The sequence below is a fragment of the Ylistrum balloti genome, unplaced genomic scaffold, assembly GCF_031769215.1.
Source record: "Ylistrum balloti isolate Yb309-2 unplaced genomic scaffold, AGI_CSIRO_Ybal_v1 Utg370024, whole genome shotgun sequence".
Taxonomy (NCBI): domain Eukaryota; kingdom Metazoa; phylum Mollusca; class Bivalvia; order Pectinida; family Pectinidae; genus Ylistrum; species Ylistrum balloti.
The window spans coordinates 456,504-481,495 of NW_026782090.1; the positions used below are offsets into that span (position 1 = coordinate 456,504).

At 36.8% G+C, this 24,992-nt stretch overlaps 1 protein-coding gene across 1 annotated transcript; it reads right to left on the reverse strand.

The window, feature by feature from the left end:
- Nucleotides 1-6,599: 6,599 nt before the first annotated feature.
- On the reverse strand, nucleotides 6,600-24,193 carry LOC132548677 (uncharacterized). Its single transcript, XM_060212558.1, has 12 exons — nucleotides 24,158-24,193; nucleotides 22,396-22,909; nucleotides 21,492-21,625; nucleotides 20,226-20,289; nucleotides 19,674-19,915; nucleotides 18,692-18,875; nucleotides 16,104-16,269; nucleotides 14,089-14,246; nucleotides 13,273-13,385; nucleotides 12,331-12,528; nucleotides 10,632-10,698; nucleotides 6,600-9,122 (listed from the first exon to the last, which is right to left on the reverse strand). The coding sequence occupies exons 2-12, from the start codon at nucleotides 22,847-22,849 to the stop codon at nucleotides 6,763-6,765; spliced, it is 4,140 nt and encodes a 1,379-aa protein (XP_060068541.1). The 5' UTR covers nucleotides 22,850-22,909; nucleotides 24,158-24,193; the 3' UTR covers nucleotides 6,600-6,762.
- Nucleotides 24,194-24,992: the final 799 nt, after the last annotated feature.

Genomic DNA, 24,992 nt, shown 5'->3' on the forward strand with positions numbered 1-24,992 from the left:
TTTTGGTGTACACCTGACTGATGTGGGTCTGTTGTTTTGGTGTAGACCTGACTGATGTTGGTCTGTTGTTTTGGTGTAGACCTGACTGATGTGGGTCTATTGTTTTGCAGTAGACCTGACTGATGTTGGTCTATTGTTTTGGTGTAGACCTGACTGATGTGGGTCTATTGTGAAGGTGTAGACCTGACTAATGTGGGTCTATTGGTGTAGACCTGACTGATGTTGGTCTGTTCTTTATGTGAAGACCTGACTGATATTGGTCTCTTGTTTTGCTGTGGACCTGACTGATGTTGGTCTGTTGTTTAGGTGTAGGCCTGGCTGATGTTGGTTTGTTGTTTTGGTGTAGACCTGACTGATGTTGGTCTATTGTTTTGGTGTAGACCTGACTGATGTTGGTCTGTTGTTTAGGTGTAGGCCTGGCTGATGTTGGTTTGTTGTTTTGGTGTAGACCTGACTGATGTTGGTAGACCTATTGTTATGGAGTGACTAAGATTGATATGGCTGATGTGGTGACACTTGGTCGGAGTGACCAAGATTTATATGGCTGATGTCGTCATGGTGACACTTGGTCGGAGTGACCAAGATTTATATGGCTGATGTCGTGGTGACACTTGGTCGGAGTAACCAAGATTTATATGGCTGATGTCGTCATGGTGACACTTGGTCGGAGTGACCAAGATTTATATGGCTGATGTCGTGGTGACACCTGGTCGGAGCGCCCAAGATTTATATGGCTGATGTCGTGGTGACACTTGGTCGGAGCGACCAAGATTTATATGGCTGATGTCGTCATGGTGACACTTGGTCGGAGCGACCAAGATTTATATGGCTGATGTCGTCATGGTGACACTTGGTCGGAGTGACTAAGATTGACCAAGATTTATATGGCTGATGTCGTGGTGACACTTGGTCGGAGTGACCAAGATTTATATGGCTGATGTCGTCATGGTGACACTTGGTCGGAGTGACCAAGATTTATATGGCTGATGTCGTCATGGTGACACTTGGTCGGAGTGACCAAGATTTATATGGCTGATGTCGTCATGGTGACACTTGGTCGGAGTGACCAAGATTGATATGGCTGATGTCGTGGTGACACTTGGTCGGAGCGACCAAGATTTATATGGCTGATGTCGTGGTGACACTTGGTCGGAGTGACCAAGATTTATATGGCTGATGTCGTCATGGTGACACTTGGTCGGAGTGACCAAGATTTATATGGCTGATGTCGTGGTGACACTTGGTCGGAGTGACCAAGATTTATATGGCTGATGTCGTCGTGGTGACACTTGGTCGGAGCGACCAAGATTTATATGGCTGATGTCGTCGTGGTGACACTTGGTCTCCTTTTTTCTGCGTTCTCTGTGTTAGTCTTCCGTGCACAGTTTGCTCTAATTTTATTGGGTCTATGCGAAAACAGCAATTATATAATGGGATCTTTAAGAATACTTTTTCTTGTTTACTTGTGTTGGATTCCTCCCAATCAAATTTGAAAAGTATGGCACCACCTCCTCAGCCAAGAAGCGCCCCCAATCAAAGTTCCAGTGTTTCCTCGCTCTGTACGCTTTCGGTTCAATCCGTGTCATCAATTATTGAAATAAACTGATACATGTTTCTTACTTAAGATCATATCATGTACTAAAAGCGTCAAGTCTTTAAAATATAGTGTTAATCTAACCACGAAACCACTTCAAAGTCATAATACGCCGACTTTCACAAAGTAATTTCTTACCTCAAAGGATGCAGTAGTGAATGATGTTTTATGTGACTACTTCCAGAGACACTGTGGTGTATATAAGTCTACCCAGCTGTATAGAAAATACAGCGCCAAGTTATTCAAACATATAGCCCGTAAACTCGAGTATAAACTACAGCGAAAGGTTGCACGGTATATGAATACTTTTCACACTTTGCTAATTATCTCCTGTATCACGGAAAAGAATTCTAATTTCAGTATATATATATATATTCTCGTTCTATTTTGGGCGAATATGTGAGATGTCCCAATCATTTTGTGTGGGTTGTTTAGTCAACCATGAAAACAGTTTCCCGATGTTAAACCCCTTCCGAGAGCTACATGTAACTTAGACTAACCAGACCAGCGCTCGAACGGAAAAAAAAATACTCAAACACTTCTTATTTTTTGGTTCTCGTTCCACATAACGACCTGTTTGTCCAATCATGATGCACGATAATTATGGGATGTAGACGCCTGTCTACATTTTAATAAGAAAATCTCTCAAACGAAGCCATGATAATCTGAATTCAGCAGACGACTGCGCGCGACCACTATCAAAATAAACGTCAATAACAGAAAAAGTGTGCCTCCCTTTTTCGATATCCTAAAAAAATCATAATAGAATATCTGACGTAAAGGTAATATTGCATCAAAAGTAGATTTTACAAAATACAAACCAAACTATTGGTTACGTTTCCCCCACAGAATGTCATGCTGATTTGTGATTTTAGGGGCCATCAAATGCAAAAAATGAATTCATTTATCTTGTATATTTCTACCACGATATTGACCTGGTAATTTGTCTGTTGTGGATTCTGTATTATAGGTCCAAATATCATTATATAGAACAACACCACAACAACATGGTTTGATATTTCAATGTTCTAGCATAGGTTCCGATTTTCGTCAATAGTCACCACTACATTGGTGGCGTTTAACCAATGGCTGAAAAAGTAGGAACTACTGCGTGTGATCACATATAGCTGAAAATGTTTACGCAACACTCGTTTAAGTGATTGACAAGTATTCGGATTAAAGTAACAAAAAGCTATGTCCTATCCTCGACCACTAATCAAGCGTTCTTCAGATTGTAGAGGAAATTAATTTTATGCATATGTTGCGTGGTTTTTTTTTCAGATATCGCTGAAAGGCGATCCAGACGATGGTGAAATGACTGTAGAATGTATAATGACATCAGATTGTTGGAAGCTAGCTTGTATAAACATAACGCTATATCTTTGTATTGACGAGTTCTGTTTCTACTTCACCATCAGGCGCTTCTTAGCAAGATGGAGAGAGGTTACAGGCAGGTGGAATGTGACCAGTATGGCGGAGGTGCAGTGGTGGTGTGGAGATGCATGAGCTGATTGGTCCTCCCTCTCTACCAGAATGGTGCCTTTACGGCCCGGAATCACTGTGATGAAATCATTGATGCCAATGCCAGACCCTACGCTGGATGTATTTGACCTGACTTCATCCATACAGACGATGATACTTGGCCACAAAGAACACAGGTAGCTGAGCAGCACCCAGAGCAAGAGTTAATTCAACTAATATGACTGATCTGGCCGCTCACCGGATCTGAAGCCCATCGACCGTGTGTGGGAATGCTAGAGGATATTCAACAAGCCGTATTCCTCGTTACAATTTCACCTGCTACTGCTGTGATTTATAACTATAGCACGTTTTGACGGTTTGCCTAACGGACACCAGTTGTACCATTTGACCGAAGCTATCGACGGTCCAACAAGGGATGAGGTTGAGGATGGCGATAATATTAGTTGAACAATCGAAAGACATTTCGGGTGATGCTTCACGCGACGTTTCCAATTGTGTGATATTTTAATGGTGTTTTCATCTTGTGTCCATTGTTTAGGCAATTATCGACGCTTCTGTGTTTGCAGTTACCCATGACTAGTATCTTCTAGTTATGTTGTGTTGTCTGTATGCTTGTAGACTCAACATATTTAAATTGTGGGAGCTAATAGTCTTCATCTTTGGAGCAACGTGAAAAATACATCAAAGGCAGAGAAAAAAAATGAAGTAATAAAACAATTCAGACCTAATGGAGATCCGAAGTGTTCCGCGGTCAGATACTCATCCATTGACAGATCAGCCTATCCTAATGGATGTCATGCCAAACTTCACAGAATCCGCCTTGTGCAAGACTCCTCAACAAGAAGTGAACGAGGTACCCCTGTGACCTGCAATGTCATCAGACATGAACCCATTTACTCACACAAATCAATGCAATAGATTCAAACCGCCAAACAGTCGAACTATGTGCTACATTAATCCAGGTGTGACAGTGTTTTGCTCTGAACAAACGTCGGCGCTCGGTCGTACCAAAAAGCATTGTGGCTTTACCTGATACCGCCATATTCAAACCAGAACTCGTTGATAAGTTATTCTTCAAGTAATAAGTTTAGGTGATTTGATGTATTTGTTAATAAGAGACAAGTAACATCAATTTTTTTTCTAAAAGTTGGGAATGCCTCATTGAGCGTGTCCTTTTGAAATGATATGCACTTCCGGTTCCGTAATTTTCCCCTTCATATAGCAGTTTCATAAGATGCTAAAAAACATTCCTATAAATCATGGCGAGTTGTCACTGTTTTCTAATACAGAAAACAAAATTAGGTCCAGTCTAAGATATGGGTTGTCCCTAACTTATGACAAAGTGTGTATATTAACTTAATGACAATAAGTGAAGGATAGGTCCTACAGGAACGTTAGCAAATCACATAACGTAACTTGCAACATGAAACTGAACTATGGAAAATATTGCCATGGTGACAACGACGCCGTTTAAGTCATAGCAGTCAGTGCTGTGTACAACAAAGTGAGAAGCATTGGGTGACATCAAGGTAAGAAGAACTTTGGATTTTCCTTAGTCGCCTCCTATGCTTCAAATCTTAGGCCCACGGCATCACTGACAAGTTCTCAAAGGATGAAATAGATTGATGATGTAGCATCATTGACAAATTCTCAAAGGACCTAACAGATGTATGATGTAGTTAAATTCATTGTTTGCTTCTACTGTATCTCACTCTAAATTATGAGAAGGTACTATTCACTTGTGTGTCTTTTAATATTTTGCATTATTTACATCCCTAGAAGATTAATCAAAGCTATCTTTTTGTGGTTAGGGTAGGTATAAAAACATTGAGTACATCTGTAAATTAAATATAAATCAGGTAGATAAAAGATTTTCAACATCCAACCTCATGGACATCCGGCGACGTGTTTCGATCGGTATGATGCCGTCATCAGTCCAGATAGTCCTGTTTACTACACACTAAGGATCTCTATCAAATACCTCATGGTATCCATCCAGGATCTTGGCCGAAATATAAAACTTTAAAACGTGTTGGTTATCCTCTTTTTTTTTGGTAAATTAAATGTAATGACGAATCGTGTCATATATCACGTGACATTAATTGTGCCGTATTTGTTCATTGACCGTGCCATATATCACGTGATATTATTTGTGCTGTATTTGTACATTGTAACCATTACAGGAATGTATTGTATACCGTAAGAGCTGGACTAGATGTCCATTGTGTATCGTAGGCACGTTTTATTCCACTTGTATGTTATATTTCTCTTTGTTTACAAATCCAATGGATATTGAAATAGATGAAGATCCTTGCTTGAGCTTGTTTAGACCTGATCAGAGTACACTATAATCACTGCACTAGGTTAACGAGATTTGACATTGGACAAGGTAGGTAGATATATTTCCGTCAATCCAAACAACTGAGGAGGGTAGAGCTGGTATAAACCTTGCGATATTAAGGGGTCATTATGCTTTATGACAAATCTAAAGTGATTCCTCCAGTATTACCACCTACATCCGGTGAATTCTTTACCATGGACATGATAAATTAGTTTCTCATTATTTAAAGATTAAACATCCTATATCAATTAAGTTAAATCGAAAGACTTACTGTATACAGCTTGTAGGAAAGATGTGGCTGCGTCCTTGTAAAAAAATCATAAAAATGGGTCTGATTAAAAAGAATTGTCATGCCTTTTGATTTTCAATTCTTGTAGGAATAGCACAGGAACGTTATTAAACCTTTAAGGACACTTATATCCATTACTAAATACCACTGGAAAGTTTTCTTGTCACCATCATATTGTGGAATAGTATAATATGATGCAAGACGTGTGCATTGATCGTTAGTAACTTGATTTCCATTTGAAAACGTGACATTACATGGATTGATCAAGATTTACATGGTGCCGTGGATGTAGTTAAAGACTCTTATACTTTCGTAATACCTGGTCTTTGAAAATGTTTTTTCGATCGTTTCATAGATTTTGAATTAGAGGGTTTTTTTTCAATACATCAATGTAATTTAATGTTTTCGTGTTCTAAAGTATAAATATTGTGATAATATCAGTTGTCTATAGTCCCATTAAGTTTCTCCTAACGATATGCAACGCCAGACAAAGCTATCTCTAGGTAGGATGGAAAGACTTCCAAACTCGCCTTCCAGATTTTTACACATTATACTTTCGCATCTTGGACAAGTCCTACAGGGACGAATGGTCCTAGGGTGAAGTTTAATTTATTATTCGTTACATGTATTCCATATAACCAATTGTGTATCTTTTGTACAATCCTTGTCTCTAGTTTAAGTCTTCATATGCAACGATAAGAACGGACCGAGATTAGACCTTCGCAACTTACTCTTGATTCACTAAATCGACATGTGATATGATGCCTTTGACATGGGCCAGACCTATTAACGCAATATGGTTTATATTTCAAGGAAATTTATACAATTTGATGCCAAATTATTTATTGTAGTATAAAATTTTCACAGTAACTTATACACAAAGATGTGATGAATTTAAGTTCAATTCAAACTGAACAACAGTAGTGGACAAATCAAACCGAAATGTTATAATTGAAAAGATGACAAACTGAATAATTAATAAATTTTCATTAATACAACATAATGATTTAATTTTTCCCTAAAACAGATAATGTATAGCAATTACCACAATTAAATTTAAATACTCTGATGATCTTTGACACCAAGATTAACAAGTGCGGAAGCTTCCACCTCACTGATATACATAGAAGACCCGTTCTGGATGTCGATTATAGGATGAGTCGACGTCGCATCACTCCCTGACGTTGAAATGGTGTTATCCACCAGAGGTTGAGGCTGGAGTATTCCACTATCTTTTACAGATCCATCTGAATGCCCCATTAAAACATGAGTCTCTACTTCCTGGAAAGTTTCAAACACTGCATTACACTCGCTACATATGTACAGAGCTGGTTCGCTTTCTTCGGTCATAGAACTATCTGTGACCTGGGCAGATTCAAGTTGCACAATTCCATCAGGAGTCAGGATTTGTGTAGCTTCCATATTGGATGACTGTGGATCCAGGGACATCACTGCATTTGATAAAGAGACTTGTTCCGACTGATTCATGCCCTGTTCTGCTAGGACCAGGATCACATTTGACCCAGATTTCTGTCTCAAAACAACTCCCTTACATTTGGGCTTGTGATTCTTTAAGGTGTTTTTACAGGAAAATGACCTTCCACATTCTTCACAAACAAAATCACTATGGCCTGTGTGAGTAACAAGGTGTTGGTTAAGAAGACGTTGCATTTTGAAGGCTTTTCTACAAATTGGGCATGGGAATGGTTTAACTGTGGTGTGCTTGAAAAGTTTGTGTTTGTCCAGTACACTCTTGAAGGTGAATTTTTGGTTACACTTATCACACGAATATGGTTTTTCTCCTGTGTGCTTGTTAAGATGATCAGAATAAGTGTTTTTATTGAGGAAACGTTTTCCACAAAAGTCACAAACATATCTGTAGGATCGTTCTTCTGGCTTCTTGTGGATCTCCATGTGTCCCTTCAAAGTTGTACGCTCAGTGAACCTTTTGTTGCATATTTCACATGCATAGTCTTTGCTGTCAGAATGTCGCTTCATGTGAGCCTTCATGTATCGTACATGGTCAAAATTCTTGCCACAAATGTGACACACAGCTGATTTTGATTTTGTGTGGACAGCCTGGATGTGTGTTTGCATGTGCATGAATCGAGCAAAGGTCTTTCCACAATGTTCACATACTGGGGTGTCATTGTGTATAAATTCCCGGTGAGCATACAAACAGTTCAAACGGAAAGTTTTGAAGTCACACTTCAGACACCTGTACTCTTTTCTATTTGGATTTTTCTCAAACTCGGATTTCCGTTTAACTTCTGGATTTATTATCGATTTCTGGACTTGTTTAAATGGCTGGTGTCTTCGATGCAAATGATTTTCGAGAGCTGATTCATCTTGAAAGATTACTTCACATATGTCACAGCGAAAGGGGCAGTGTGTTTGATGAATATCTAACAAGTGATGTTGTAAGCTAGTAAAACTATCTGGAATGAAATCACATAAATTACATTTATCTCTCACACCACCATCATCACCGAAATCTTCCCCTGCTACATTGACTTGTATCTCATTCTCTAAATACTGGCCATCTGATGTAATTTGCATATCGCTGTCATTTCTATTTGTATAAGAAAAACCCAAAGACTTCCTTCCGAGTTTTATGGAATCTTCAAAAACTATTGCAGGAATATGTGCTATGTTGTCACCTCTTCGCTTTGTCAAAGGTGTAGAAGCACTCTTTTGGATGATCATCATCTCATCAATTTCTTCATCAACATTACTGTAAATATCTTCTGAATCACCCTTGTTTCTTTTGTCAACAGGAAGGTTTGGTTCAGGATTCCCTATTGCTGTTAAAACCGAATCAGCATCAGTTAATTTTGTGGTTGTGTTTTTTTCAAGTAAAGTCAAATCAACTGATGACTTTTTATCTGTTTGGGGAAGAAATTCTTTGCTTCTAGCCTGTGTATTCCTATCTGTTATATCATTTTTCTTTGATAAATTGCTGTTGTCCTCTGAGGATCCCTTCCTCCCATTTACCATGGCAGAAAAATCAAGTCTTTTCCCTCTGGTGGAGTATCGCTTTGAACTTACGGTAGAAACAGAATCTACATGAATATTTGGTTTTTCATCGATATTCTGTGAATTTGCTTTTCTTTTCCCAGTAATGGGTTGCTTTTCTGCAGAGGAGCCTGTCTCAGATTTCACTGGTAACTGAATATGATCCATACTGTCTATACTTTGGTTCAATAAATTTCTCTCTACACAGCTTTCTTTAGATAAGTAAGAGTTTTTCTGTGTTTGTTGCAGTTTGGAAGTTTTCTTGGCACGACCACGTTTTCTCTTCATTGGAAGACTTTTTGAGTTCACAGCATTTTCCATATTGACGTCTTGCTCGTTCTCCGTCTTTTGTCCTATCATTGCTAAACTATCTGTATTTGTTTCATCATCTTTCGAAACTTCTGTAGGGAAAGAAGAAAAATAAGGATATGCTTATTTGATGATCAAATGATAAATTATTCTGTTACGAGAAGAGTTAATTTTCTGTTACAATACATCTACACAACTTTTCTTAAAGTATTAAAATACTAAAAATGGTCTTTGAATTAAACGCTATCTACTCTGAGCATAACAAAATTAGTTTCCTTAACTTTTACTATAGTTTGCAATTTACTAAATTCTAGCAGCAATATGAGTGAGCCTGGCTTGATGCGTTATCCTTTGTCCATATATGGGCATACCTTACTCCAATATTAAAACTGGTTCAAAATGATTTATAATACCGCAAGCATATTTATTTTGTCAAATCAAATATTAGTGAAATATCTTTTTAACAAATAAGTCAAAGACGAATCCTCACATTTATAATAATTGTTATATTTATGACAAACAGAAAGTACACTTAGCACGACGATAATTTATAGCAATATCTCAAGTGTGAAAAGTACTAAGATATGATAACCCCTAAGATATGAAGGTTTTCAGTAACTAAAGTTGTCAAATCAACTTGATTTTTTTTTTACATATTTGGAATCCAACAAACAAGAGCTGTGTATAATCAATATAATGATGATTTTATCAAGCTTCTCTTCTTGTTTTCCATGTCTTAAGAAATGGACTACTTGCACCTCCCCATTAAGATTTTGACTTTTCTTTCAACCACCTTGGATTTTGTTAGGTCACCTCCTAGGCTTCATAATTTAGGCCCTTAGCATCACTAATGAGTACTAGAAGGGCAAAACAGCTGTATGATGCAGTTGATTTTTTTGGCTCTATATAACTCTTAAGTTGTATAAAAAAAGTGCTATTTACTTTTCTTTTGTACAAACTATATAAAGTTACACTTATTTTTTGTACGTAATGCAGCATTGTCAGTGGGAATGCAAATGAAGTGTTTCTTTAGTGAAATTAAAAAGCCTAGATATACCGGTAAGCCACTTGTACCATTCACACATGTTGTAAAGATTCTACTAGCTAGTAAAACTTGAAGCTGCTTGTAGATCAAAGGAAGACCTAAAACTGTGGACAGATATTAGCGTTTTTAGAAAGTAATTTAAAAACAAGAAATTACTGCAATTCTTTCTTCATAACATCTATCAGAATATGTAGAATTCAAAACTTTCATTTCCACTACTTTTCTATCATCTCTTCATGCACACGCATTCTTTGTTATTTTTCAGAGCATTTTTAAAACAAATTTTCCTGTTCATTTGTTTAAGATTGAATCAAACAATACTAGAATAATAAGAAAGCAGTAATATGAAAATGCAACATTCATTTGATTTTACAGCTCAAAATTGCATCCAGAAAATGATTTCTGAAAGTCTGGGTTTAATATACATTTTTTAACATAATGGAAACACATCACAAAATTAAGTCTACATCATAAATTCTACAAACATATTGAGTGCTCAATTACAGCACATCATAAATTCTACAAGTAAGTCTTGTTTTAAATGGATAATACAAACCTTGAGATTCATCCTTTCTAAATAGTTCTACTGAATCAGTCTCCGGAGAATGCACTTTCAATATACACTGAAAACAAAACAATACAATGAAACACAACAATACATTGAAACACAACAATACATTGAAACATAACAATACATTGAAACACAACAAAGCAATAACAATACACAACAATGCAAGGGGCTGTCAATATACACTAAACATTGTAATGTTACATCAATACCAAAAAAAACAAGCCATCATAAAGTTCTATTTATGAATCTCCCCCCCCCCCCCCCCCCCACCACCTCAACATGTATCTTTTGATTTATCATTTCCCTTCTTTTCTCTTCTTCTTGAACAGTAGCAAATCAAAGCATGTCCAACTGCAGACAAAGGGAAATCTACAAATGAGAATTATCTATCCAGAACTTTTCAACAAATAGCAATGACGTTATGTATAACTGACAAAATTTAAGATGGTTGATTCTCAGCCATTTTGTTTTTCTGATCAGTCCCACAATGAGTGACCAAGAGAAACCTACATACTGGTATGTATCAAACAATAATAGTATAATAACATAGCAGTAATATCAAAATGCAACTTGAAATTTGAGCATGGTCCGGCCAGAACTTCTCATCGACAAGAATGGTGATAAAAAGAATTGTTTAAACTGATGGACCAGTGACGATTGTGGGCTAAAATCATTCACATCCCCATTTGACAAAGATTAAAATTGATTCTTTGATTTGAGATTTTGAACGTGCTTACAAAGTTTCAGCTCAATACCACCTGTGGGCCTTGAGAAGTTTAAAATGAGTTTTTTCACAATGGTGGCCATATTGAATTTCTTACCCTAATCACTTGGTCAACACCATCTCAATGTCAATCCTAGCTAGCTTGAGCTTAACCCTTTCAGCGCCAAATATTTTTCACAATGTACAGCTCAGCGCCAAATATTTCTCACAATGTACAGCTCAGCGCCAAATATTTTACGGAAAATATCCAAAAACAATGGCAAAAATTGTCGACTAAAGTCGCCTATGGCGGCCTGTCTGCATGTCGACTTTAGTCGCCTACAGCGCCGAAAGGGTTAATCCTACTCATGTAACCTGAAAAGTTAACATATATGCTATTCTGGAAAACTGTGGTTGTGCAATCACATAACAAATCTGCCACCATGACTTCCACAATGGAATGTTTGCCAAAAACAACAAAACTTTGTTGGCATCCTGGTCTTAACATCTCCACCAATTTATGACTTTTTATTCAAGGAAACATGAAGATAGCACAATATTCAAGATAGCAGCCATAGTGGCCATCTTGAATGCTGCACAGGTCCGAAATGAATCTATAACCATTTGTTGACCTAACATCAATTATTTGTGAAAGTCCTCTTTTAACATAACACTCTGTTGAAGTAGAAATAAAAAGATTTTCTAAATGGCAGTAATTGTTGTCAACTTCAATGCCATATGGATGAGAGTTTTACAACAATTGTGAAACAAGCAGATTTTTATCACTAAGGTTAACCCAGATTGAAATGTGCACAATGCCTCTTATTGTCGGAGGAAACTGGAATACCCATGGAAAACGAATTGGGGAATCAAGCCCTGTTTGACTAGGTGGAAGGTGGGAGTGTTACTACTTTGCAACCCAAATATCAAAAATAAACGCTTCTAATTGAATATAAATAATATTGTAATGATGGAACTTACTTTGTATAATTGATGCTTGGCCTGTACAATGTCCTCCAGGCGACCACTCAGGGTGTACTGAGGAGAAGAGATCCCTGGTGACCAGCCAACAGATAAATCCATTTGCATAGCCATTTTACTTATGATATCATCCATAGTTGTTTGGTCAAAAGCTTCTATCAGTTTTCTTGACAAGGTGGCAGTGACTTTCTCATATACCTAAAACCACATTAACAACCCCAACATTTATACGCCTCAACGACAGAGCGGTGTTGATGTCAAATATCTAACACGATATTCCAAACTTAACTCAGCTATTATCACAAAATGGTGGTAGTTTTCTTAAATACATAACTAACAAGAGGCCCAAAAAGCTGAAGATTATACACAAAACATTGTTTTTTTTGTATGAATTTCTGTAAACTTGGAAGCCAATTCTTCAAGCATGATAGAACACAAACACCATGACAAAGGCTTTATTTTTTGTTGGAAAAGAAGAATTAAAAAAAAATATCCATACATTTGACCAATGTGACCTTGAAAGTGGGTCAAGATCAATCATTTAAACAAACTTGATAGCCTTTCATACCAGCATAATACAGACCCAATATCAGCACCCTGATGATTACTAAGATGAAGTTGTTTAATAATTTTAACACAATTGATCACTGTGATCTTATAAATAGGTCAAGGTCATTTATTTCAATAAATTTGGTAGCACTTCATCCCAGCACACTACCAGCCAAATATCGGTATGATGGGTATGGGCCTTTTGTTTTATAAGATAAGTGAGCTAAAAACCAAATGAGTAGATACATGTATAGGTTTGTGTTAATCTGCTTTCATGACTTGTGTTTGTGTGATCTCCTCCAATACCTATATCAATAGAATCAGAAGTTATTTGTTTATCACAGTATATTACAACAGTTTATATAGACCAGTCTGGAGTCTATTGATACTTACGTCAATAGAAGAAATATCTTCACAGGTCTCAGCATTTTCTGGGAAATTTTCAACTATCACAGGGGCTTGTTCAACTGCCAGAGGATCAGGCAAGATATCTTCCTCTCTTACAACTGTATCCAGTCAGTGAAAACAGAATCATTTTGATGAACAATTAAATCAAACAGCCAGCTACTACAGACATACATGATATGCTGGTTACATATAGTAAAAAAAATATAAAGCTCTGTTATGCTTTCATGTTACCACATCTTCTTACTACCAAAATATAAAACTGCTTCTACAAGATAGATTTGCTGTCTTACAACACTGTCTCACAAGCAGCATTTGCATAGCCCGTTGAAATGGTTTGGGTGGTCGAAAATTATTCTATGATTAATGACTGCACCTGTATCGGATGTTGGAAACATAACAAGTACAGCCCAAAATGCAGAGTTGGGGAATTTACTCCCAGACAGAATGAACCAACAGAAAATGTCCCATTTTAAGTTTTACTTTATAGCATAACATTTCTGGAAATATGTGCATATACAGACACTGCTTTATTCTGAAATTCTGAAAACTAATGATATTCAGGTAGTTAGTTTCAAATAGGTATGACTCGTCCTCTCAAATTGCACATCCCAAATATTCCCCAGTCCAGCTTCGTTCCCAGTCTATGCGTTTGTAGGTTCAGCATGTCCATCCATTTTGACCACTCAGTGGAAAGTGACCTATGTGAACTATACCATATGATATCTCCATTAAGACACTGTCTCTCAGTAACCTAAATACTGGATATAATGCTGCTTATTTACCACATATTATTTTCCTTACCACACTCTCTCTCAGCCACCTCCCCAATCGCAGGAGTTTCGATGGAGGAGTCAGTTAAGACCACTGCTTCCATATTAGTCAGAGATTCAACAGCTACCTCAGCCTCATGCAAGAACTCTTCATCCTCATTTTTGTCTTTGTTTTTTGTGACTGCAAACCTGGAACATCAAGAAAGTGTAGAGATTTTTAGTAATATTAAAGAAATGTGCAAGTAATACATATTCCATAAACAAAGAGGAAATTTATGTGAATTTTAAACATATGGAAATATGTAAAAAAAAATTGAAAAAAAAAATTGGGGGTCCTCATCATGAATGACTTATAACATTCATATGCACTCAAGTACAATTTTGTCAAAAAAAAACCAAAAAGATGACTTGTTGGATGTTGGGAAGCCTTTAAATCCACGTTACATGGTCACCACATAGGAAGGACCTCTCTGTTGAATAACGAACGACATTAATTTTTTAACTTCAAACGATTGAAGTGCTGGTTTTCCTATTCTTTTTAGTTTCTCATTACTATAGTAATGACCTAGCTTAGTCTACGGCTTCCCACTCAAAATACATTTGCAAACTGTTCTGGTAAAAAATTTAAGGATCGTAATTTTCATATTACAAAATAATCATTAAAATCCTTCTACATCATGATGTATTTCAACATAATGATTTAATTGTACCAACTACCACAATAATAAAATAGACAATACTGATAAACTGATAACACTGTGGGTTACCCCCCACTCCCAACCACCACCACAGAAAAAATATCTTGGCATACAGTAAGAAGTTGCCATTGAGTCTACTCATTACCCTATCAGCTGTGTGTTACAAAATATTTCGTGTTATACATTAATTATTGGTCAGCAATGGGTAGGTTTCTCAATGTAGTCATCGTATCGGTATCCAGGTGTGTCAGATACCTGCATAGCATACATGACCCCGGCCATCACGACCTTTTCATCTATTTACCCAATATCTGTATAAGGTCATCTATCACAGGTAAAAACCACTTAATCATGAGTTTATTTTTACCGTATGATTAGAACAACCAAATGTGTGAGCTGCTTAATTGTATCTTGTAGGTGACCAAACAGTTGACTTAAAATGGTCACCTCTATCGGCTTAGATAATAAGTTATCATTTTGACATTTATAAAAATCACTGTAATTTTCTTTTACATATATTATTAACAAGAAGCTATTCTGGTATACTCAGTGTTTCAGTAGACTGTGGCAAAAGTATTCATGTTTTTTACAAAATCAAAACATATTCTGCTTTTTATCAAAAACACATCATTTATTGATGAAACAAATTTGCACTTTCAAAGCATTTCAGTCCCACTATTGTACCGTTTGCATCATACTACCATAACAATTCTGTAGAACATTTGTAGTGTTGCTGTCAAAGTACCATAACCATAGCATTTCTGTAGTTTATCATACACATACCCTAACTTAACTGTTACTGTAGCACTTCCCTAGTACTTCAATCCGAGATGGAACAGCGAATGTGTACAGGTTTTTCCAGAAGGAGTTTTAATAATAAGTTGATGAACTACAGCTGTTTTGCTACAGTATAACATTGTCTTGCCATCAGGAGTAGTAGGTGTATTTGATGGTATTCTCATGAAAAGAAATTTTCCTCAAAATAAGTGAATATTGTGGGCTAGAAAGATTTAAGAGAGGATGATCTACTTTATAGTTTGGTCTTGATAAATATCAAATTTCTGTTCATGGGTGTCACACATTATGTTTCAAATGAAATTAATCTCCATTTATTTTACAACAATTGCAAAAAAAAAAAAAAAATTCCAACTAATATAAATCACTCTTGTAATCCTGGTTAGAAGTAGGTGTGTCTCACTGTAGGAGTACCCAGGGAAAACACATGTGGTTAGCAGGAAACCCCATACTTTTCACTTCCAGGAATTGGAAACCCTCCACCTTGGTGAAAGACAAGTTTGTTACCACTGAACCATCCTATCACCCATTATACTTGTGTTCAGACCCTTACCTATGGGTTGATTCTCTGTTACCCTTACAGATACGCAGGTGATGTAGGAAGCAGTTCCTTCTCTTACGACACTCCCCACACACAGGGCAATGGTAATGATAGTTTGACTGGGTTACATCCTCTTCTGTTCCCTGACAAGGTTGGTAGCATATCAGGATATAGTAATCTGGGACAGAAACATTGACAAAAAGATATCAACAAGGTAGACAGAATATCAGGACAAAGGGACCTAGGACAAAACTTAGACAAACTGATACCAACAGCTTCTGGGTAGGTAGTACATCAGGACAAAGGGACCTAGGACACAAACTTAGACAAACTGACACCAACAGCTTCTGGGTAGATAGTACATCAGGATGTGGGGCTCTAGGACAGAAACTTAGACAAACTGACACCAACAGCTTCTGGGTAGATAGAATATCAGGACAAAGGGACCTAGGACACAAACTTAGACAAACTGATACCAAAAGTTTCTGGGTAGGTAGTACATCAGGATGTGGGGCTCTCGGACAGAAACTTAGACAAACTGACACCAACAGCTTCTGGGTAGATAGAATATCAGGACAAAGGGACCTAGGACACAAACTTAGACAAACTGATACCAAAAGTTTCTGGGTAGGTAGTACATCAGGATGTGGGGCTCTCGGACAGAAACTTAGACAAACTGACACCAACAGCTTCTGGGTAGATAGAATATCAGGACAAAGGGACCTAGGACACAAACTTAGAAAAACTGATATCAAAAGTTTCTGGGTAGGTAGTACATCAGGATGTGGGGCTCTAGGACAGAAACTTAGACAAACTGACACCAACAGCTTCTGGGTAGGTAGTACATCAGGACAAAGGGACCTAGGACACAAACTTAGACAAACTGATACCAAAAGTTTCTGGGTAGGTAGTACATCAGGATGTGGGGCTCTCGGACAGAAACTTAGACAAACTGACACCAACAGCTTCTGGGTAGATAGAATATCAGGACAAAGGGACCTAGGACACAAACTTAGACAAACTGATATCAAAAGTTTCTGGGTAGGTAGTACATCAGGATGTGGGGCTCTAGGACAGAAACTTAGACAAACTGACACCAACAGCTTCTGGGTAGGTAGTACATCAGGACGTATGGCTCTAGGACAGAAACTTAGACAAACTGACACCAACAGTTTCTGGGTAGGTAGTACATCAGGACGTATGGCTCTAGGACAGAAACTTAGACAAACAGACATCAACAGCTTCTGGGTAGGCAGTACATCAGGGTGTGGGGTTCTAGGACAGAAACTTAGACAAACTGACACCAACAGCTTCTGGGTAGGTAGTGCATCAGGATGTGTGGCTCTAGGACAGAAACTTAGACAAACTGATACCAACAGCTTCTTGGTAGGTAGTACATCAGAGTGTGGGGCTCTAGGACAGAAACTTAGACAAACAGACATCAACAGTTTTTGGGTAGGTAGTACATCAGGATGTGGGGCTCTAGGACAGAAACTTAGACAAACTGACATCAACAGCTTCTGGGTAGGTAGTACATCAGGATGTGGGGCTCTAGGACAGAAACTTAGACAAAGTAACACAACAGCTTCTGGGTAGGTAGTACATCAGGACGTATGGCTCTAGGACAGAAACTTAGACAAACAGACATCAACAGTTTTTGGGTAGGTAGTACATCAGGACAAAGGGCTCTAGGACGCAAACTTAGACAAACAGACATCAACAGTTTTTGGGTAGGTAGTACATCAGGATGTGGGGCTCTAGGACAGAAACTTAGACAAACTGACATCAACAGCTTCTGGGTAGGTAGTACATCAGGACGTGGGGCTCTAGGACAGAAACTTAGACAAACAGACATCAACAGTTTTTGGGTAGGTAGTACATCAGGATGTGGGGCTCTAGGACAGAAACTTAGACAAACTGACACCAACAGCTTCTGGGTAGGTAGTACATCAGGACGTGGGGCTCTAGGTACAGAAACTTAGCTATAGACAAACAGACATCAACAGTTTCTGGGTAGGTAGTACATCAGGATGTGGGGCTCTAGGTACAGAAACTTAGACAAACTGACACCAACAGCTTCTGGGTAGGTAGTACATCAGGACGTATGGCTCTAGGACAGAAACTTAGACAAACAGACATCAACAGTTTTTGGGTAGGTAGTACATCAGGACAAAGGGCTCTAGGACGCAAACTTAGACAAACAGACATCAACAGTTTTTAGGTAGGTAGTACATCAGGATGTGGGGCTCTAGGACACAAACTTAGACAAACTGACACCAACAGCTTCTGGGTAGGTAGTACATCAGGATGTGGGGCTCTAGGACACAAACTTAGACAAACTGACACCAACAGCTTCTGGGTAGGTAGTACATCAGGATGTGGGGCTCTAGGACAGAAACTTAGCTATAGACAAACAGACATCAACAAGGGTAGGCAGTATATCAGGTAATCCAGGCCAGAGAAAACAATGAAAAAACAAACTAAATAGAGGTTTCTCTACCTGAGGATAATATGTTGAAAGTTTATGATAAAGGTTTGCCTTTCACTTAACTTGATACATTATTCTTAAGATTTTCTCGCCGACTTTGACACAATGATACCTTTATATGGAATACGTTTTTTCCAGTGTAGGTTGTAGTGAGCCTGGAGATGATCCTCAGTGGTAGGTTTAAACTTGTGAACAGGGCAAAGAGCACAATGGTAATATCCTCCAAACTCACTGGATGAATCTTCACATTTCTCTACTGGAATGTCTGCAACACTCCGTACAATAGACACATGCCACTGCCAAAGGAAGATAAGTATATCTAAATCATGTGACAAACACAATTACACAATTCTTACAAAATATCAGGTCATCTATACAACAATTCTTCAATCGTGAACTCAAATAAATCTATAACAGATTTAAACTGCTATAAAAGTCAATACCATATAGAAAACAAAATCAAATGGAGGTAAGAATAAAACAAAAGGCCAAGAGGGCCTGTATATAGTATTGATATTGTAGCAATCAACGGTAAAATGATAATGAGTTCAGATATATGTCTGTGGGGATAAGGAGAAAGTCTCCATGTCAGCATGGAAGCCAATGAAGAGAAACTTCTCACTCTCCTGTAACTGAGTTGGTAGGAAGCAGCTAAATATTAATTCACCTTAACAATGTAGGTAGAAGTAGCTGAAAAGGAAATATATCTAGCTGAAGCAACTGAAGTGAAATTCTCCCTATCTGAGATGGTAGAAAGCAGCCGAAAAAAAAATCTCTCTTGCAATATTGATGAAAAGCTGTTAAGGGAAATTCTCCCTAGCTGAGTTGGAAGGAACAGCAAAAGAGATTTCTCCCTACATGAGCTGGTAGAAAGCAATTCAGAGAAACTTTACCTAGCTCAGTTGGGAAGGAAGCAACTAAAAGCAAAGTCTTCCTGAAAGCACCAAAAGAGTTTTAAATTCTTACAAGAAGAGTCAGCAGGAAGCTGCTGATGACAAATTCTCTCTCGCCAAGCTGAACAGCTGATGAAGTATAAATATGGAAATGTCACAATCTTTTTCCTACCTAGTTGTTATCAATTCAAATATATATACCTTGATGTCTGGAACATCTTTCGGGTGAGAACAGTTTGCAGATATAGAGTTGTCTGCCCTTAACTGATCCAATTCCTGTCCTAGTTTAGTGTTGGCATACTCATTGATCTTTCCTGTCTGGCATCTCCACATGTGTGTGATTAACATACTCCTGTCCACAAAAATTTGGTCACAGTACTGGCAGTGGAAATGTTCCTGTAGGCTCGTATCACAATTTTCAATACACAACTGAAGGGTGTCACCTGTAGCATACAATTTGTGGTCAGAATATATATTGACAGTGCAAAGGTTCTGAAAGATAATCTTACAACTTTCAGTATAAAATTGAAGGTCATCATCACACAAAGCACTTTAACTGTCAATGTTAAACTTTAATGATATTTGAATGTCTATTGTCAGAATGAAGAAGATTTAGGAATAATGCAGCATATTTCAGTACCACAGATTATGTCTCAAACACTAAATATCCTTGAAATGAATCCTGACCATTACACTAATATGGAATGAACCTGAATTATTAACATATGACTTCAGAAAATTAATATCAGTTACCTTGAAATACTATTTTAGAAGGCAGTTTATCATCTGGAGCCGTCACCAAATCTGGAGATTTTTTCTGGCGCAGAAACAAAAACAAAAATGTATATAAATAAAAAAATGTTAATGGAAGTGATAATATACCATAATATAATGTCACATTCCATTGATCATTGTGTTCAATTGTCAGTTTGAATATGTTTTTCCATTTAAGTATTTAATTGAATTATATACCTTTATTATTCCTCATATGTATTTCCACATAAGTCCAGGTCAATTTGCACTTTATCCAACAGAAAGTAGAGAAACAAGTTTGTAGCTTATAATTAAACACCTTTATCCCTGACTTGTAGCTTATGATTAAACACCTTTATCTCCGACTCTTGTAGCTTATGATTAAACACCTTTATCTCCGACTCTTGTAGCTTATGATTAAACACCTTTATCCCTGACTCTTTCAGCTTATGATTAAACACCTTTATCCCGGACTCTTGTAGCTTATGATTAAACACCTTTATCCCTGACTCTTGTAGCTTATGATTAAACACCTTTATCTCCGACTCTTGTAGCTTATGATTAAACACCTTTATCTCTGACTTGTAGCTTATGATTAAACACCTTTATCCCTGACTTGTAGCTTATGATTAAACACCTTTATCCCTGACTTGTAGCTTATGATTAAACACCTTTATCCCTGACTTGTAGCTTATGATTAAACACCTTTATCCCTGACTTGTAGCTTATGATTAAACACCTTTATCCCTGACTTGTAGCTTATGATTAAACACCTTTATCCCTGACTTGTAGCTTATGATTAAACACCTTTATCCCTGACTTGTAGCTTATGATTAAACACCTTTATCCCTGACTCTTTCAGCTTATGATTAAACAACCTTGAATTGATTATCAAATATATGAGGCTACCTTCAGTCTGATTTTGGCTAGTTACCTAAATTTAAAGCAGGGTAAAATTATGAAATTTTACAGCAAAACTTTTCTCAAATTATATCTCCTACATATTTTAAGCTTTACTCAGTATTTATAATAAAACTTCATAACAACCATCAATGTTAACCTTGCTAAATATCTCAATTGTTCACATCAGCCAAAACAGCACCTATTTCCTCTCTCTCGTATATGTTTGAATGAGGATAACACATTTTTAGAACCCTCTATTGTGTTTCTTATTACCAACAATCTCACAGCAAAATAACAGGGATTCCAAATCGTAGAATTATCTTTACAAATATTTTGTTCCTAAACTGTAACTATAAAGCTTACCATATTTTTTACATGTTTGACAAGATGAGAATGAAAGGCATTTCTTTTCAGTAACTGTTTTGGACAGTTAGGGCAATGATAGTGACCCTTTGGCTTGTCACCACAATCTCGAAAACATTTCACAATGATCATATCTGGAAAACATGAAAAAACAACAACAGGAGTATTAATGAAACTGATGAATGCTCCCCGAAAACAGCTTTATTGGACAGGAAATTTTTACAAAGGGCAACGACTGTTTAATGTAGGGGTTTCAGGCACTGAATTTGGTATAATGTACATCCTCATTGTATGATAAATGTATACAATAATGTTTCATCCCAATTTTTAATTCAAGCAAGGTCCTGCTCTGGACAAATTATTTTTTAAACAAAGGGCAATAACCCTGTAATTGAGGGGTCAAGGGCCCTGAATTTGGTACACTGTACACAACAAGATTCAATATCCTTGCTTAACTTTTGGCAAAGTTATGTTCCAGACTCAAAAGGACGGATGGAAAATCTGCAATAATGTGTTCCCCCGAAAATTTTCGTGTAGCATAAAAAAAATAATCACTGTACGATCATATGTGAAAAGTATGCAAGAATGAATAGGTTGTTTCACAATGGTCATATCTGAAATCATTTACAAAATATTTCTCTTTCATTGTATTTTGTTAAATGATGTTTATTAGTTCACAAAATCAAAATGAACTAACCAAAATATAAAAATAATTTCCTATCAAAATTTGATTTGAATTTAAATTTTGAAACAGATCTGAGTGTATGATGAATTGAATGGTATTTTGTTATCTCTCAAATCCTTTGTAAGGATAAGACAAATTAATCTACAGGGCCTGTTTCCAAAAATAAGAACAAATGTAGAATGTCTGAGAAGCTATTTTGAATGTATATTGCTTACGTACCATCATACTTTACTGAGTGTGCGAAGTGTTTCAGTTCCAGATGATCTCTCACACGTGAAGGCTTGGCAGGTTTAAAGTGTGACTTGTCACAAAATGGACAGTGAACAGACTTACAGCCACACTCGGAACTTTTACAGTAGCTCAATCTAATAGTGTCAGACAGTGGAATGATGGTGGGGTCGGTGGACTTGTGAGGATAGTCAGTGGTAACTGTTTCACTTGTAGCAGCTTCACTCTCACCCATAGTGGTATCTCCTCCTTCACCTCTTGAAGTATCTACTCCTTCATATGTAGCATTATCAATGCCTTCGTCTGTAGCAGTATCCATTAAGCCATCTCCACTTGTAGCTACATGTATATCTACTCCGACAGTTTCACCTTCAGTTATATCCATTTTGTTGCCTGTATCAACTTTGTCATCTTTTCCCTCTCCATCAGCATCATCTCTAGCCATTCTCTTTAAGTTTCAAGTTTTGAAGGATTTCCAGCCATTTTCAGTGCACACATGCAATAACTAAAAAAAAGTTTAAATTTGATACATTGTCATTACTTAGTTTTAAATAATATTGCTCTTTATTACATGAAATTTGAAAAATACTCTTAATCTGTCAAATCCAAGGTGGGCCCCTGTGGATCAATTTGGTTTTCTGATCCCAAAATCAGAAGGGCAAAACCAAGGAATATGAACTTATGCAGGGAAAATCCATGTAGTTATTTCAAGAAATAAGAATGACAAATTTTCATTTAAAAGACCATATACAAACAATATGCCCTTTTCTGCCCATTGCTGAATGCAGTCTTTTTTTCTATTTTCATGTTATTGTTATACCACAGACATTGATATACATCATCCATTGTATTTACCACATTTGTTTTAGGAACTCCTTACCTTTGTTTATCATCACTGTTTTACTTTCCCTTGATATACTTTTAAGATAAAACTGTATATTCTGTTAGTTTTTTTGAGAAATAATTTGTCTAAAAGTTACTATGTTGAATTATTTTTTTCTTTCCTTTTGAAAAATTGATAAGGTATGAACTTCTGATGAAAAATGATATAAAAAAGAGGCTACAACTATTTAATTTATATCTATCTACTGAAGCTTCATATATGAAGAGATACAAGCAGTCCCTTCATTTTACAATATCAATATTGTTAAAAATTGTACATCCTTGGCAAATTGTAAAGTTTGCTTTGCTTGTCTTGTTTTTGATTTGTTACATGATATTTTCCACACAGAATATACATCGATTGTACATATATTCTGATCTGACATTTCTTTGATGACATTTAATACAGAAGAAACTAATTTAGTATATGATTACGACATAATGTCATCTGAAATTAACAGAAGAAATAGATTCCTTGCAATTAACTTCATTGATAATAAATATATATACATGTACAATTTGTGCCCAAGTGTAAAACATATATGCCACCTATTCGTTATCCACAACTGGCGTTTTAGGCATAATTATCCAATGCATACTTTCTAACTTGTTAGATTTGGACCATTAGCATTACAAACGCACAATTACTCACGGATTTATGAATGGGAATGTGACATTTTCAATTATAGTCATGGAAAGTGAAAGGAAAACAAGCCATTTATCTCTATATTTCACATCAAAATACCGCTCCACATTCTAGAACTGCTAATATATACAAAGATTCGTTTGAACAATACACGTTCATCCAACAGTTACGGACAAACAGAAAGTAGACTAAGCCTCGTCTGCTGCTATTTCAAATTGCACTTACCTCGAGTTATTACGCCACAAAAATGGCGTATCAACCGAATCCTTTAACAGTGACCTCGTGCGGCATATATTCAACATGAAGAAAGATAACTCCCACATTATAGAAGATATCTCGGTGCAGAGTTGTCGTTCCTTACAGATGTCCCTGCACTGTCAAGCACTAATGTCTTAATTTAGAACCATTATGTTTTTACGACATGGTAATACAAGCCTTAGTTGGCCTTTACAACCGAACCAAACTAAAAATTCAAAATGGAAAATATCGCTATGAAGTCACAGACCGACAAATTGGCTCTGGTCAGGCTGATCAGTGCAAAGACAGCTTATATTTTGTTGGGAACGGGGCATGGGTAACTAACAAGTTGAAGGCTTTCGCGGCTCATTGAACAGATACAAAAGCTAACACTTGAAAGCATCCACTACTCTCTGTAATATGTCCTTGTGCAAAATACATCTGTTGTAATTTTGAATCTGAGGCCTAAATTTCTCTGTTTGATCATGTTAGCCGATAAGTCTGTCAAATGTATACCAATGTGTTGGAAAGTTACTACACTTGATAGTCAGAGGCATAAATTTGGAGATTTTTACGTAATATTGCTTTTATTTCACATTGAAGTTGTCAAAATAATCGTTTTGTTAATAATTTGGTAAGACTATGAAGGAGATTCATGTGTAAGTTTCAACTAAACAATGACAAAACTAATTTTCATTTAAAAATTATAAGAAATATATATTGTAAAAAAAGAAATGTTAAATTTACTGATCAGAGGCATACATTTTGGAATTTTTATCTAAAAAACGATATATTAATATTTTTCTGAAATGCCTCTATGTAA

What these genes read in the sequence shown, in the direction of transcription:
- LOC132548677 (XM_060212558.1), bottom strand. Translation starts at nt 22,849, where the DNA reads ATGGCTAGAGATGATGCTGATGGAGAGGGAAAAGATGACAAAGTTGAT. An exon ending in GGTGGCTGAGAGAGAGTGTG is followed by an intron (nt 13,386 to 14,088) that starts GTAAGGAAAATA and finishes GACTGGATACAG; the next exon opens with TTGTAAGAGAGGAAGATATC. An exon ending in TAGAAAGGATGAATCTCAAG is followed by an intron (nt 9,123 to 10,631) that starts GTTTGTATTATC and finishes CTTTCCCTACAG; the next exon opens with AAGTTTCGAAAGATGATGAA.